Source organism: Prionailurus viverrinus, chromosome E2 (genome assembly GCF_022837055.1).
Source record: "Prionailurus viverrinus isolate Anna chromosome E2, UM_Priviv_1.0, whole genome shotgun sequence".
NCBI lineage: Eukaryota > Metazoa > Chordata > Mammalia > Carnivora > Felidae > Prionailurus > Prionailurus viverrinus.
In genome coordinates, this window is record NC_062575.1 from 37,303,633 (window position 1) to 37,320,691 (window position 17,059).

A 17,059-nucleotide genomic window follows, 5' to 3' on the forward strand; every position below is an offset into this window, starting at 1 on the left:
TTGGAATAATGGTTCCAGGTTCATCCATTCGGTAGCATGTTTTTCATACCAGTATTTCATTTCTTTCTGTTGTTGAATATATTCCATTGTATGGATTTACCACATTTTATTCATTCATCTAGTGAATGTGACATATGAGTTGTCTCTACTTTTTGGCTATTATGAATAATACTACTATCAACATTCATATATAAGTTTTTGTGCAGACATGTTTTCATTTCTCTTGAGACATACCTGGAAGTGGAATGGAGCTCTGTGTTTAACCATTTGAGGAACTACCAGAATGTTTTCCAAAGCAGCAGCACCATTTTACTTTTCCCCCAGCTGTGTATGAGGGTTCCAGCTTCTCCACAGCCTCACCAGCATTTGTCTTTTTTATTATAGCTATCCTAATGAGTATGAAATATCATGTCATTTGGTTTGCAGTTTCCTGATGACTAATGATTTTGAGCTTTTCATGTGCTTCTTGGCCGTTTGTATATATCTTCCTTTGATAGTTGTCCATTTATTTATTTATTTTAATATTTATTTATTTTGTGAGAGAGGGAAGAGAGAAAGAATCCCTACCTGGGCTCCACACTGTCAGCCCAGAGACCTACAAGAGGCACAGTCTCACAAACCATAAGATCATGACCTGAGCTGAAATCAAAGCCACCCAGACAATAATTGTCCATTTAGATCCTTTGCCCACATTTACAGTATAGGTATTTGCTTTTGTATCATTGAGATACAAGAATTCTTGGGGCACCTGGTGGCTCAGTCACTTAAGCATCCAACTGTATCAAACCCTATGCTGGGCTCTGCACTGACAGCACAGAGTCTGCTCAGCATTGTCTCTATCCTACTCTCTTTGCCCCTCCCTCACTCATGCTTTCTCTCTCTCTTTCTCTCTCCAAATAAATAAATAAATAAATAAATAAATAAATAAATAAATAAATTTTAAAAATTCTTTGTATCTTCTACATACAAATTTTGTTAGATACATGATTTGCAAAAATTGGCTCTCAGCCTGTGAATCATCTTTTCACTTTCTTGATGGTATCATTTGAGGCACAAATGTTTTTCATTTGAATGATGCCAAGATTAGTTTTTCTTTTCTTGCTTGTGTTTCGTTTTTTCTCATGAAGGAGTAACATTTTTTAAAAGCTTCATTGAGGTTTAATTGACAAAGTAAAGTGCATGTCTTTAAAGTGTGTACATTGATAAGTTTTGACATATACCACCTATGAAAATAATACTACAGTCAAGATGAAGAACATATACACAACCCATATGTTTCTTTTTAACCCTTGGTAAGCTACCCTTCCACTCCTTCTACCCTTCCCTCATCCCACAGGCAACCACCAATCTTCTTTTCATCTCTGTAGATTAGATTGCATTTTCTACTATTTTGTATCAGTGAAATCGTGGATTTTATGCTCTTTTATGTCTGGGTTCTCTCACTCTGCATTATAATATTGAGATTCATCCATGCTGTTACATGTATCTTAGTTCATTGTTGCTTATAGCTGAGGAGTATTCCATTGTACAGGTATATCACAATTTGCTTATTATATCCATTTACATGTTGCTGGACATTGGGTTCTTACCAGGTCTGTTTGTTAAAAATAGTCTACTATGATCACTCTTATAAAAGTCATGCAAGCTTTTATTTGTCTTGGGCAAATGTCAAGGAATGGAATGTTTGGTCTTTTGGAAGGTGCACATTTAATTTTTTGGTTCACATTTTCAACATTGGTATGGTCAGTCTTTTTAATTTCAGCTATTTTGTTTGTAGTGTAGTTCTTTGTAGTATTAATTTCAGTTCCTCTAATAACTGATGATTATTTAACATATTTTCATGTAATTATTTGCTTTTCATAGATCTTTGGTAAAGTGTTCAGGTCTTTTGCCTTTTATTTGAGACATTTGTTCATTCTCTCTCTCTCTCTCTCTCTCTCTCTCTCTCTCTAATAGACAAAAAATGTATGCATGAGAGCTGGGGAGAGGGGCAGAGGGAGAGAGAGAATCTTAAGCAGGCTCCACACTGATCATGGAGCTTAATCCCACAATCTTAGGATCATGAGCTGAGCCAAAATCAAGAGTCGGACCCTTAACCAACAAGCCATACAGGTGCCCCAGGATATTTGTTTTCTCAGCTGAGTTTTGAAAGCTCTTTGTATACAAATCCTTTATTACTATTATTTGCAAATATTTTCTTTCATCTCTAGCTTATCCCTTTGTTCTCTGAACAGTGTCTTTTAAAGGGCAAGAAGTGCTTAACTTTTTAAAAATTCATACATGGGCTCTGGTTTTTAGTATCATATCTAAGAAAGAAATCTTTACCTAACTCAGTCACAAAGATTTTCTCGTGTGCCTACTTGTAGTATTTTTTTATAGTCCTACATTTTATATTTAGGTCTGTGATCCATTTTGAGTTAATATTTCTGTATGGATCCAAGTTTCTTTTTTTGTAAACTGTTCCAGCACCATTTATTGAAAAGAATTCCAAAAAAAAAGAAAAGAAAGAAAGGAAAGGAAAAGAAAAGAAAACAAAGAAGAGGAGCATCTGGGTGGCTCAGTTGGTTAAGCATCCGACTTCGGTTCAGGTCATGATCCCAGGTCATGATCTCACGATCCATGGGTTCGAGCCCTATGTCGCGCTCTGGAACCTGGAGCCTGCTTCAGATTCTGTGTCTCCCTCTTTCTGTGCCCCTCCCCCACTCGTACTCTGTCTCTCTCTTGAAACTAAAAAGAAAGAAAGAAGAAAGAATTCCTTTTTCTACTCAATTGCTTTTGTACTTCGATGAAAGCCAGTTGGCCATGTGTATATCAGTGGGTATATTTCTTCATTCTATTCTGTTCTGATGTTCCTCTTTGCAACAGAACCACAGCTCTTTCACTGTTGTTTTATATGAGTAGTAAATTCAGACAGTGTAAGTCCTCCAACTTTACTCTTTTTCAAACTTATTTTAGCTATTTTAGATCCTTGGCATTTTCTATTGCATTTTAGGCTGTTTTTCAATTTTTGCAAAAAAAAAAAAGTCTGCCAAATTTTGTTTGATATTACAGTACCTCTCACCCCTTCTCCATGAGAAGTATGTTCCAAGACCCCCCAATGGATACCTGAAACTGCTGATAGTACTGAGCCCTATATATACTATTTTTTCCTATATATATAGAACTATGAGAAAGTTTAATTTGTAAATTAAGCATAGTCGATTAACAATAATAACTAATAATAAAATAGAATTATAATGTACTATAATGTTTAAGTTAGGTGAATATGGTCTCTGTCTCTCAAAATATCTTATTGTACTGTACTCACCCTTGTGATAATCATCTGATTTGTCAATTATATTGGTGCAAGTTTTTCGTGACATTTCTTTATTATCTTTTAATACCAGTAAACTCTGTACTGGTGTTATCTCTCTTATTCAGGACAGTTGTATTTTGTGTCTTCTTCCATTTCATTTGGAGGTTTATCAAGTTATCAAGTTTATCAAAGTTATTCTTCACAAAAAAACCGTCTTTTGGTTTCATTGATTTTCTGTACTGTTTTTGTTTTCTACTTAATTGCTTTTCTCTGTGTCATTATTTCCTGTCTTATTTCACTATTCATTTGCTCTTCTAGTTCCACTGTCTTAAGAAAGAAACTGAGGTCATTCATTTGAGACTTTTCTTCTTTCCTAGTGAAGTATCTAATGTTATAAATTTCCCTCTAAATACTGTTTTAGTGACATACTACGAATCTTGATATGTGTGTCTTCATTTTTGTCCAATTCAAAGTACTTTGTAATTTCCCTTTTGATCCCTTCTTTTACCAATAGATTTTTAGTAGCATTTAACTTCCAAATATTTTTGAATGTCACTGTTGCTGATTGCTCTTTTCTTTTTTTCCAGCCTTATGACATATAGTTTACATATTACATTGTATAAATTTAAGATGTGCAAATATGATGATAAACATACATGTATATTGCAAAATGTTTACTACATTAAGATTAGTTAACATTCTTCATCTCAGGTAATTACCATTTTCTTATCCTTGTTGTTACAGTGAGAACATTAAAGCTTTACTCTCATAACAGTTTTCAGTATACAGTACAGTACTGTTAACTATCATCACCATGCTGTACATTAGATCCCCTGAACTTAATCATCCTATAACTGAAAATTTATATTCTTTGACCAACATCTCCCATTTCCCCCTACTCCTTGGCTGCTGGCAACTACCATGCTGCTTTCTGTTTCTAAGAGTTCAGTGTTTTTAGATTCTACATGTGAAATCATACAGTATTTGTCTTCCTGTGCCTGGCTTATTTCACTTAGTGTAATGTCCCCCAGGTTCACCCATGTTGTTTCAAATGTCAGGATTTCTTTCTTTTTTAAGTCTGAGTGATTTTCCAGCACACACACACACCACCCCATTCTCTCCATTCATCAACTGATGGACATTCAGATTGTTTCCATATTTTAGCTACTGTAAATACTGCTGTGGCAAACATGGGAGTTCAGATATCTCTTTGAGCTTCTGATTTTAGATCCTTTCAGTATGTAAGTGGGCTTGCTGCATCATATGGTAGTTCTGTGTTTAGTTTTTCGAGGAGCCTCCATACCATTTGTCATAGCGGCTGTACCATTTTCCACTCCCACCAACAGTGTTGCCTTTTCCCTTTTCTGCCTTCATTTGAATTAGATGAGCATTTTTTATGAGTCCATTTTGTCTTTTTTGTTAAATTATTAACTTTATCTTGTCATTTTAGTGGATGTATCTTTAACTTATCCCAGTCTGTCTCCAAACAATATCATACCACTTCTCATACAGTTGAAAAACCACACAATATAGCACATTTTCATTTCTCCCCTTCTGACCTTGGTGCTGTTGTTTCACATGTTTTACATCTACTTACATCATTCATGTCACACTGTGTTGTTTAATTATCTGTTATCTTTAAAGAGATTTAAATAATAAAAAAATATTTATTTGCCTATATATTTAACATTTTCACTGCTTTGTATAAATGTAACATTCATCTGGTTTCATTTTCCGTCTGCACAATGGACTTTAACATTTCTTACAGTGCCATGAAGAAAAATATTGACATAAATGACCGTAATATTATAAACCTTTCAGTGAAGAACACCATAAATTTTTAAAACAAAATAAAAGGCTGGGGCAAAACGTTTATAACATATCAGTAATAATTACAGCACGTATAGCAATAATAATAACAGCATATGTTGAATGTGTGCTGTGGTGTGTTCCAGGTACTACACTGAACTATTTATTCTGTACTTTTTAATTTAATCCTTAAAACAACCTTTTGAATTAATATACTGTTTTTACCCTTACGTTACAAACAAGGATGTCAGAGTAACAGGTAAGTTGTTAGGGTCCCTAACATTGACAGATGTCCTGAAAATCAATAATTAAAAAAAAAATATTAAAGTGCCAGTTCCCAGAAGAAGCACAAATAGCTGATATATATGAAAGTAATACTCAGCTTCTCTTATAATCTGGAGAATGAGATTTTTAAGCTACCCACCTGGCAAGCATAGGAAGCAATAACACTAACATTGGCAAAATATGAAGAGTGATATACCCATACACTAGAAGTACAAATTGGTGCATTTTTTTAGAGGATCATTTCACTTAACCTATGGATATTTAAAATATGCATATTGTTTGACCACATAACTATCATTTGGAAATTTATGTACAAATTCCCAAGGGAGAATAACATATTTATAGGTGTGTGAATGAGTGGTATGCTGTAACGGAAAACAATTGAAGACTACTTATCAATAGCAGGGTGTTAAAATGAATGAATGATGGCTTAGCCATATTGTGGAGTAGCCATTGGAAAGAATGCACATGTGGAAAAACAGGCAATTTGATGGATTTTCTTACAGTGCCATGAAGTAGCTGGGAGATATAAACTAGTACAACTTCTCTGAGGGGTCTTTTCAAAATAGATCAGAAGTCCTCATTCAGACTATATCCCTTTCTCCCTGTGTATGCTGTATTATGGGACATAAAGAAATCAGTTGCATAAAGAATCTGTATAGTAGAACCTAAATAGGTTTTTTTAAGGATATATATACTTACATATTTGTACGTTCCTAGAAGGTTTGGAAACATGCATACCAAATTAGTAACAATGGTTATCCCTAGAAAGGAAGAATTTTGTTTTTTAAATGTCTCTGTTACTAGAATTTAGCAATAACTTTGTAATAGTTTTGAAAAAAGTTTTTAAAAAGATACATGTGTTGTAATTGACAAGAACAGATCAAGAGACAGACTCTAAATAAGCAAGATCATTTCTTCTCATAGATTTCAAACCCAAATGGATCAAGGTTTTTCCTTCCTGTGCTTAAATGAAATTTTATTTATAAAAGTGAGATGTTGGACTGTGCCTGTAGGTTCAGTAAAACTTTAAAGGACTGAAATTTTACAGACCCCAAATTCAATACTGCAAAACCAAGGTAGTTAGCATTGAGACAAGAACCATGGTACATGGCATTTATACTCTTCACAAACTCATAACAAAAATTAAAATGACATTTTAAATTGTACAATGTTGTAGATTATGTTGTGTATTTGAAGTTGCAGCCAGAGTTATAATAATGAAATCCATGCATTCACTTTGAAACAGGAAATTAGTGCAGCACAGTCACTCAAAAGGTTGACCAGTATGATACTTTGGTTACAGAAGATTGTAGAAATGCTACCTTTATCACATGTCCTCATGTTTTAATATGATCCCTTAATAACAAAATAGAATAGTCTTCATTTCCGTGAAATATCTAGTAAAATTACATGGCTGAAAAGGTACGATGGATAAATTACCTGGGGAGAATATTACAAATTATAATTTAAAAATCACTTACTACACAGGAGACAAAGAAGAAATGATTATTCCTTCTGTTATATGTTAGGTCTTGAGCAAAGTCACCTCATTGCTTTCCAGGTAATTGTTACAACCTGGGAGGGTTTTTTTTCCTTTGTTAAAGAATTATTCTAAACTATTTGTGTTGGAATTTTTTATCTAGAATAATTTGAAGTCAATTATATATTTAGTACAGTATACAAATTGAATATTTTGTACATAGGTTCCCTTACTGTGTTGAACAGAAAGAAATTTTCCTCATTTTTTTTTTCTTTTCCAAAGTGTCCAGATTCAGGCTAATACCCAAAGTTGTATTTTCATATGGAAAAAAGGAAATATCTTTTTAGTTTTATTGAAAATAACTATTAGAGAAAATTGAGCACTAGTAAAATTTAATACCTTTAGCCTATTACTTTTTGTATAAGTAGAGGGAAGTAAAGAACTATATACATTGGGAAATGCCTATAATAGGAACCATCACATAAAATCACACTGCAAAAGTTACTTCTATTTCTAAAGGAAATATTTTTGCATGGCATGGTATTGCACTATAGAAATAAGAATGGTGATAACATAAACACTTTCACTGAGATCTAACTGGATAACAAGAATTGTTCTAAGTATTTTGCATTCAGTATTTCATTTTATTTTTATAACAATCCTATAATATAATAACTCTTTTTATAATTCTTGACTCTTTTAAAGTTTATTTATTTTTGAGAGAGAGGGAGAGAGTGTGAGCAGGGGAGCAGCAGAGAGAGAGGGAGAGAAAGACAGAATCCCAAGCAGGCTTCATGCTATTAGCAGAGTCTGACATGAGGCTCAGTCTCATGAACCATGAGATCATGACCTGAGCTGAAACCAAGAGTCAGATGCTTAACCTACTGAGCCACCCAGGCACCCCTAATATAAGTACTCGTTGCTCAGTTTACAAATAAGGATAGGAGTCTTCAGGAGATTAACTAATTTACTCAAGGTTAGTAACAGCTAAATGACAGTCAGAATTTGAATCCACATAATCTGGCTCCAGAATCTAAGCTCAAAACCACTTCGCCTATAGAGTCACATATAAAAGGGAAGATTTCATAACCGTACAAAGTACAGTGCTTCTTTTGTCTGAACGGACCTAAGCAATATCCACCCTACTGCCTGTCTGGAAGTGGAAATTCTATCATTGTAGATTCACTGCTTTGGGTTTTACAAGACTTGGGGATATCAGGTGGTTCCATTTAAAATGCAAATATTCATTTGGGGAGTTATATACATCAGAAGGGATAATGGCAGTGTCCAGGAACTCAGAAATGGAACCACATGGTCAATGGCTATGGATTAGCAAGGGAAGAAAGAGGGATGGACCTGGAAACTCCACATAAGAGGAGAGAGGCTTGCAACCAATTAGCCTCAGGATTTTTGTCAAAGGCTCACAAAGTATAGCCAACAATTTCAGTTTTTTATGACACAGTAAAGTAATAAAATGTGGAGCTTTTTTCATATCATTTCACTATATACCATTTATCATATCTTTGATTCTAGGACATACAGCACAGCTGATGCGACACAGCAGTGGTGTGTTATATTAACTAAATGCCTTTCCTTTATCTTACAGCAATCAGCAGGCCTTTTTACTGGAGAATGTTCCATGTAATAATGCAAGCTGTGAAGGGGCACATCGTATGTTTAAAGTATACTGGGAGCTGATGGACCTAAATCAAATCAGAGATGCCATGGTTGCCACCTTCTTTGACATTTATGAAGATGTGAGTTCAGAAGTCTCCTGCATGTTTGGAGTCTAATTGCCATCCACTTCATCTCACTTTCACTTCACCATGTTTGACCAGAAAATGTAGATGAGATAATGAAAGCTAATGAGTTAAAGAAAGCCCCTTTTAATGTTAGATGGCACAGGGAACAAATTTATCGACACCGCTAGCTGATCAGTACAGTGAAATATGAAAACGCCTTTATCTCATTTTGTGCCTATTTAGATTAAGCCACTAGAGAATCATGCTCTGAGACGGGCAAATGTGTATATGCACCAGTAGACAAAAGCACAGCCAACAGATGACAGGGTCTTAAACCTGTACAAAATCACAGAAGAGTGAATGAAGTACTACTCCCTTTTAACTTTGTGAACTATTGCCAAGGATTCCTATGATTCTGTCTGCAGTTGCCAGGTGACAATGAAAGGCCCTCAGGACACTGGTTTCCTCCAGTCTAATTTGAAAAGCCAGTTTACCATGCAGAAAAATAATAAATTCTGATACCAAATGTATTAAATTCCAGAGTTAATATATCACAGTATATCCTTGTAAAATAATGTGATTATTTAAAAAATTCATCCCATGTCTTTTTAAGAGAGTCTTAAATACAGAGAACCAACTGAGGGTACATGGGGGAGTGGGGAGAGGGGAAAATGGGTGATGGGCGTTGAGGAGGGCACTTGTTGGGATGAGCACTGGGTGTTGTATGCAAGCCAATTTGACCATAAATTATATTAAAAAAAAAAAATTCAGTGCCCATCAGGACATTTATGTCTCCTAACCCCATTTTTGGTTTGGTTTGGTTTGGTTTAGTTTGGTTTGTAAATAAATAAGTAAATAACTACATAAGGGGGAAAAACTCAAGAGAATTGGCTACAAATAAATTTTTAATTTTTGCACATAAAAAACATCATAAATGAAATTTAAATTGTTTTTAAATCTGGGGAAAAAATATTTATGAAAGACTCAAATAACTAATATTAATATAAGAAGGGTTTATGCAAACTGATACAAGTCACCAAAAACTCCCACTGGAAAAACAGAACATAGTGAATTTACAGAAAAAACGTATGTGGCTAGCATATGAAAAAATATGATAAATGATCAGTTTGATTAAGAATCAGTGGAATGAACTGCACTTGTGGCAAGCATAACATAAGGTGTACAGTGGCTGAGTCACTGTGTTGTACCCCTGAAACTAATGTAACATTGTGTGTCAGATATACTCAGAAAAAGTTAAATAAATAAATAAATAATAGTGAAATGGAATTTAAATGAGCACACCTTTTCCCCCCAGTATAATCAGCAAAGCCTCCCTCTTTTTTACAGAAAAGTAATGTTAATATGCCGTGGTTACCAGGACAGTTAAAAAGGTGCTCTCTTTCTCTGACGGTTGAAAACAATTTGGCCTTCCGTTTCATAGGCCTTTAAAAATTCATGCAAATATGACTAGAAAGAAATTTACTAAAATGTTAACAGCTATCTCCAGGGATTAAAATTACAGATTTTTTTCATTTTGTTTATATTTTACTATTTCCAAGGTTTTGTTTTGGTTTTTTTAACACGGGGATTTTTTATTTTTTTATTTTTTATAATTTATTGTCAAGTTAGCTAGCATACAGTGTAAACAATGTGCTCTTGGCTTTGGGAGTAGAGTCCCATGATTCATCACTTACATACGACACCAAGTGCTCATCCCAACAAGTGTCCTCCTAAATGCCCATCACCCATTTTCCCCTCTCCCCTACCCCTACCCCCTACCAATCAACCCTCAGTTTGTTCTCTGTATTTAAGAGTCTCTTATGGTTTGCCTTCCTCTCTGTTTGAAACTAGTTTTTTCCCCTTCCCTTCCTCCATGGTCTTCTGTTACATTTCTCAAATTCTGCATATGAGTGAAAACAGATGTTATCTGGCTTTCTCTGACTGACTTATTTTACTTAACCACATCGAGATATCACCTCACACTGGTCAGAGTGGCTAAAATTAACAACTCAGGAAAAAACAGATGCTGGCAAGGATGTCGAGGAACGGGAACCCTCTTGCACTCTTGGTGGGAAAGCAAACTGGTGCAGCCACTCTGGAAAACAGTGTGAAGGTTCCTCAAAATATTAAAAATAGAATTACCCTACAACCCAGCAATAGCACTACTAGGAATTTATCTAAAGAATACAGGAGTACTGATTCATAGGGGCACATGGACCCTAATGAGCAAAAGCCAAATATGGAAAGAACACAAATGCCCATCAACTGATGAATGGATAAAGAAGATGTGGTTTATATATACAATGGAATACTACTTGGCAATGAGAAGGAATGAAATCTTGCCATTAGCAACAATGTGGATTGAACTGGAGGGTATTGTGCCAAGGTCTTTCTTTTTTTAAGTTTTTATTTAAATTCCAGTTAGTTAACAAAGAGTATAATATTAATTTCAAATGTACCCTATAGTAATTCAGCACTTCCATATATCACCTGGTGCTCATCACAAGTGCCCTCCTTAATCCCCATCACCTATTTCCCCCATTACCCCACCAACCTCCCCTCTGGTAACCATCAGTTTGTTCTCTATAGTTAAGAGTATGTTTCTTGGTTTGCCCCTCTCTAAGGTTTTATACTTTTAATAATATTTTTATTTTAAACAGCAAGTTGAATAAATAAAGTTTAAACTTACATGATAAACATGCATGTATTTTCATTAGTTTTTCAGTCTGCTGGTTTGTTCTTATGACTTTTGTTTATGTTTTTTCCAGGGAATCTTGGACATTATAGTACTAAGTAAAGGATATACAAAGAATGATTTTTCCATCCATACACTAAAAAATAACTTTGAAGCAGATGCTTATTTTGTTAAAGTCATTGGTGAGTATTTGTTTCATATGTTTTATTATTAATTATTAACATTTATTTTTGTATTCTGTTTGTCAACTCAAATTTTCCAAAGAATAAGGACACACCCCTATGTGTGTTACACATACAACTCTCCAAATCAGGAAATCAACTTTATTACAACACTACCATCCTATACACAGACTCTTCAAATTTTTCCAGTTGTCCTAACAATGATTTTTTTTTCTGTTTCAGGATTCTATAAAGGAATTCCTCTTTAATTGTCACATCTTTGCAGACTTCTTCAATATGGAATAATTCCTTTTTTAGGTCCTTATCAGTTTTAAAGAATATAGGCCTTCTTCTGTACCATAACCCTGTTTCTTCTCTTTCCACTCAGGTCATACATTCTTTGCAGAAATTCCACTGCATAGAATTGCATAACCAGTGCTGTGCATTTCTCAGTGCATTATATCAGGAAGCACATGATGTTGGTCTATCTCACCACCAAAATGTTTACCTTGAGCTTCTGATCATCTTAGTGACCACCAGGACTCTCCACCTTAAATTCACTCTTTTCCCTCTTTGTGATTACCTTCTCTAAGATAGTTGTCAAAGAGTAATTCTCTATTTCCAACATTCTTTCCACATTTATACTTGGCATTCTACTATAAGGAAGATCTTTTGCTTCTCTCGCATGCATTTATCAGTATAGATCTATGTATTCATATTACATTCAATAAATAAAATCATTTCCTTTAATGTTCAAAGTATTCCCAGTAGAAGCAGTAGGAGCTCCTTCAGGCTGGCTCCTGTATCTATTTCACATGTTCTCTGGGATAGACAGATATTCCAGACTCATCTTATTCTTCCCTTGCCCTAAGTCTAGAATCTTCTCTCTCCCCAAGGATCCCCATTTCCTTTTGTAAAAGATGGTATTTAAAAGCCATGTTCTAAATTTTCAGTGTGCTGGTTGTTTCTGAGTTGTCATTTCTTCTAGCTTCTCTCAATGGACAGAGCAGGAAATACAGATATGGCTTTATATACTCAACACACAAATATACATATCTATAACTATATGTGTGTATGTATATATGTGTATACATCACCTTCACTTACTATAAAACCATGAACTTATGCCATTACTTCCATTTCTGATCCCACACAGCATGTCGAGACTTCTTTCTAATCTTTTCTGTCTGTATATATCTTCTCTAGCAGTGAGAAACCCGGCTCCCACTTTCCTCTTTATATTTATTTATTTGTTCATTGTTACCCATTCCCAACCATGCTAACCATCTCCTCCAGCTGACACGTATGTTCACCAGAGATCTTTTACATTTTTTGGGTGATTATAAATGTTGTGTTTTTAAGTTTGGTTTCCACATGTTTGTTTTTAGTGATTAGAAATACAATTGATTTTTTTGTGTGTTAATCTTGTATACTGCAATCTTGCTCAACTTCTTTATTGACTCTAGGAGGTTTTTTTAAGATTCAATAGGATTTTCTACATAGACAATTATATTATCTACAAAGAGAGTCTTTTTTTTTTTTTTTTTTTTTTTTAGTGTTTATTTTTTGAGACAGAGAGACAGATGCAAGCAGGGGAGGGGCAGAGAGAGGGAAACACAGAATTGGATGCAGGCTCCAGGCTCTGAGCTGTCAGCACAGAGCCTAACCTGGGGCTCAAACTCATAAACCACAAGATCATCATGTGAGCCAAAGTTGGATGCTTAGCCAACTGAGCCATCCAGGCACCCCAGAGAGAGACAGTTCTATTTATTCTTTCCAATCTATGCCTTTTTTGTTTTTCTTTTCCCGGCTAAAATTTCCATTACTATGTTGAAAAGATTGGTGGGAGTGGACATCCTTGCCTTGCTTCTGATCTTGGGGGAAAGCATTCCTTCTTTCACCATTAATTATGATATTATTAGCTATTGGGTTTTATAGATGCTCTCTATTGTGTTAAGGAAGTTTACCCTATTTCTAGTTTTCTGAGAGTTTTATCATGAATTGCTATTGGAAATTACTGTTTTTGTGTTACTATTATAGTCAACACTAAGATAGCCATCAAGAGCAGTCATTTGTTAATGAAGTGACACATACTTCATATGAATATTTATTACAGTTTTAAAATGGGCATAAGTAGCTGAACACAGAAAAGCAACAGAATAATGAATGAATATTGGGAAATTTGAGAAATGAAAATGACAGAAAATATAATTTTCCTTTTTAATCAGCAAATTCATTCTTATTTGAATGAACTAAGAGTGACTCCCGTCTTCATTACTACTGCAGTCTCAGAATATGGATATATGAGTCTACCCATTTCTATACTTTTTATCCATGTGACTGTATGCTCTCATTTGCCATTTTGAAGGGAATATTATTTGGCTATCTTAGAGCTAAAAAAATTTAAATTATGTTGTATGTTGTCATGTTATTAATTTACATAGTTTAAAGTGTTTTTTTTCAGCGATTTTCCTTCAACTTTAATCCTCTAGATAAAAAGGCAAGGAATCCTTAAAATTTTTGCTGACACTAAATGTATATGTAATTAGAATAACTCGTTTTCAATCAATTAAATTGAAACAAGCACTGTTAAAGTAAGAGTTTAGAGTTTGGTCCCCTACAGATACATAACTAAGTCTAGTACAGCCATCAACTAATGCAGACTCTGGTTGCCAAGGGGAGATTCAACAAAAGCATACATCTTAAAATATCTGTTCTGTGCCCTAGATTATCATTTGTCAATGACAGCATACTCCTAGTCCCCATTTATTTTATTTTTTTTAATTTTTTTAACGTTTATTTATTTTTGAGACAGAGAGAGACAGAGCATGAACGGGGGAGGGTCAGAGAGAGGGAGACACAGAATCAGAAGCAGGCTCCAGGCTCTGAGCCATCAGCCCAGAGCCCGACGCGGGGCTTGAACTCGCGGACCGCAAGATCGTGACCCAAGCTGAAGTCGGACGCTTAACCGACTGAGCCACCCAGGCGCCCCCCCATTTATTTTAATATAACATAATCTCCTCTCCACCCCCAACTCCCATCTATTCCAGGCTATTTGAGAAGCACTCTGAAATCTAAATTTATTTAGGTCACTTGCTTACCATCTTTTTCTCATAGTATGCTATGGTAGTCGAAACGACTTGAAAGTAGTATCTGTGTCTTATTTGTCTTTGATTCCCCAGTGCCTTACACAGGGCCTGGCTTATAGGAGGCATTTAGGAAATTTATGTTAAACAATTGTCCAGCTACTTTTCAAGGCATGAATTGGCTATCTGAATTATTTTTTTAATTTTTTTTTGAGAGAGAGAAAGTACGAATGTAGGAGGGGAAGAGAGAGGATGAGAGAGAGAATCCCAAGCAGGCTCCAAATTGTCAATGAAGAGCCGGACGCAGAGCCTGAACTCACAAACCATGAGATCATAATCTGAGCCAAAACTTAGAGTTGGACATCTGAGCCACCCAGACGTCCCTGGCTATCTTAATTTAAAAGTATTCCCTCTTGGCACAAAAACAGACATTCAGATCAATGGAACAGAATAGAGAACCCAGAAATGGACCCACAAACTTACGGTCAACTAATCTTTGACAAAGCAGGAAAGAATATCCAAATGGAGTAAAGACTCTCTCTTCAGAAGTGGTGCTGGGAAAACTGGACAGCAACATGCAGAAGAATGAACCTGGACCACTTTCTTACACCATACACAAAAATAAACTCAAAAAGGATGAGAGACCTAAACAGAAGACAGGAAGCCATCAAAATCCTCAAGGAGAAAGCAGGCAAAAACCTCTTTGATCTTGGCCACAGCAACTTCTTACTCAACACATCTCCAGAGGCAAGGGAAACAAAAGCAAAAACGAACTACTGGGACCTCATCAAACTAAAAAGCTTCTGCACAGAGAAGGAAACAAGCAGCAAAACTAAAAGGCAACCGGAAGAATGGGAGAAGATATTTGCAAACAACATACCAGATAAAGGGTTAGTATCCAAAATCTATAAAGAAATTACTAAACTCCACACCCAAAAAACAAATAATCCAGTGAAGAAATGGGCAAAAGGCATGAATAGACACTTCTCCAAAGAAGACATCCAGATGGCCAACTGGCACATGAAAAAATGCTCAACATTACTCATCATCAGTGAAATACAAATTAAAACCACAATGAGATACCACCTGACACCTGTCAGAATGGCTAACATTAACAACTCAGGCAACAACAGATGTTGGCAAGGATGTGGAGAAAGAGGATCTCCTTTGCATTGCTGGTGGGAATGCAAACTGGTGCAGCCACTCTGGAAAAAAGTATGGAGGTTCCTCAAAAAATTAAAGAACTACCCTATGACCCAGCAATTGCACTACCCGTTATTTATCCAAGGGATATAGGTATGCTGTTTTGAAGGGGCACATGCACCTCAGTGTTTATAGCAGCACTATCAACAATAGCCAAAGTATGGAAAGAGCCCAAATGTCCATCGATGGATGAATGGATAAGGAAGATGTATTGTATATATATACGATGGAGTATTACTCAGCAATAAAAAAGAATGAAATCTTGCTATTTGCAACTATGTGGATGAACTAAAGGGTATTATGCTAAGCAAAATTAGTCAGAGAAAGACAAATATCATATGACTTCACTCATATGAGGACTTTAAGACACAGAACAGATGAACATAAAGGAAAGGGAACAAAAATAATATAAAAATAGGGAGGGGGACAAAACATAAGAGACAAATATGGAGAACAAGCAGAGGGTTACTGGAGGGGTTGTGGGATGTTGGATGGGCTAAATGGGTAAGGGGCATTAAGGAATCTACTCCTGAGATTCTTGTTATACTATATGCTAACTAATTTGGATGTAAATTTAAAAAATATTAAAAATAAAATTAACATAACATAACATAACATAACATAACATAACATAAAAGTATACCCTCTTGGGGCACCTGAGTGGCTCAGAGGGACAACTGGGTGGCTCAGTTGGTTAAGCGTCCAACTTTGGCTCAGGTCATGATCTCACAGCTTGTGGGTTTACGATGGGCTCTGTGCTGACAGCTCAGAGCCTAGAGATGCTTTGAATTCTGTGTCTTCCCTCTCTCTGCTCCTTCCCCACTCAAGTGTGCTCTCTCACTCTCTCTCTCTCTCTCAAAAATAAATAAACGTGAAAAAAAATTTTTAAGACAATAAAAGTATTCCCCCTAGTACCCAATGGTGCTAGGGCCTAATGCCTGATGCCTCAGGCCCATGTTCTGTCTCTAGGAAGCATTCTACCAAAAGATGAAACTCCATTTCAAGGACATATTTGCACCTTTACCTGTTCTCTGATGTCAGAGCTATAGCTAGTCAATAGTTCATTTCTTGAAAAGAGAATATTTAATCTTAGTGAGCTAGTTACTCTGCCCTGGCTTAAGTTCTCACATCTACCTATCTTTTAGGATTCTCTGTGACTAGAAATACTTAATTTCCCAGGCTTATAAACGAAAAATGTACAGAAAGAACATCATGCAATGAGTAAGAGAGAGGTTCTCTCTCATGACCTTAATGGGATGCTGTGAAAATCATCTTTTTATTCCAACCTAGAATAAATGTT

General features: G+C 35.5%; 1 protein-coding gene across 1 annotated transcript in view; it reads left to right on the plus strand.

Moving 5' to 3' along the window:
- The window catches only part of ITFG1 (integrin alpha FG-GAP repeat containing 1), a 354,402-nt gene that overhangs the window by 218,317 nt on the left and 119,026 nt on the right, over positions 1-17,059 (plus strand). Inside the window, exons 11-12 of the mRNA XM_047834578.1 lie at positions 8,479-8,629; positions 11,383-11,491. Coding sequence (XP_047690534.1) covers positions 8,479-8,629; positions 11,383-11,491 — 260 coding nt within the window. The remainder of the gene's footprint in view (positions 1-8,478; positions 8,630-11,382; positions 11,492-17,059) is intronic.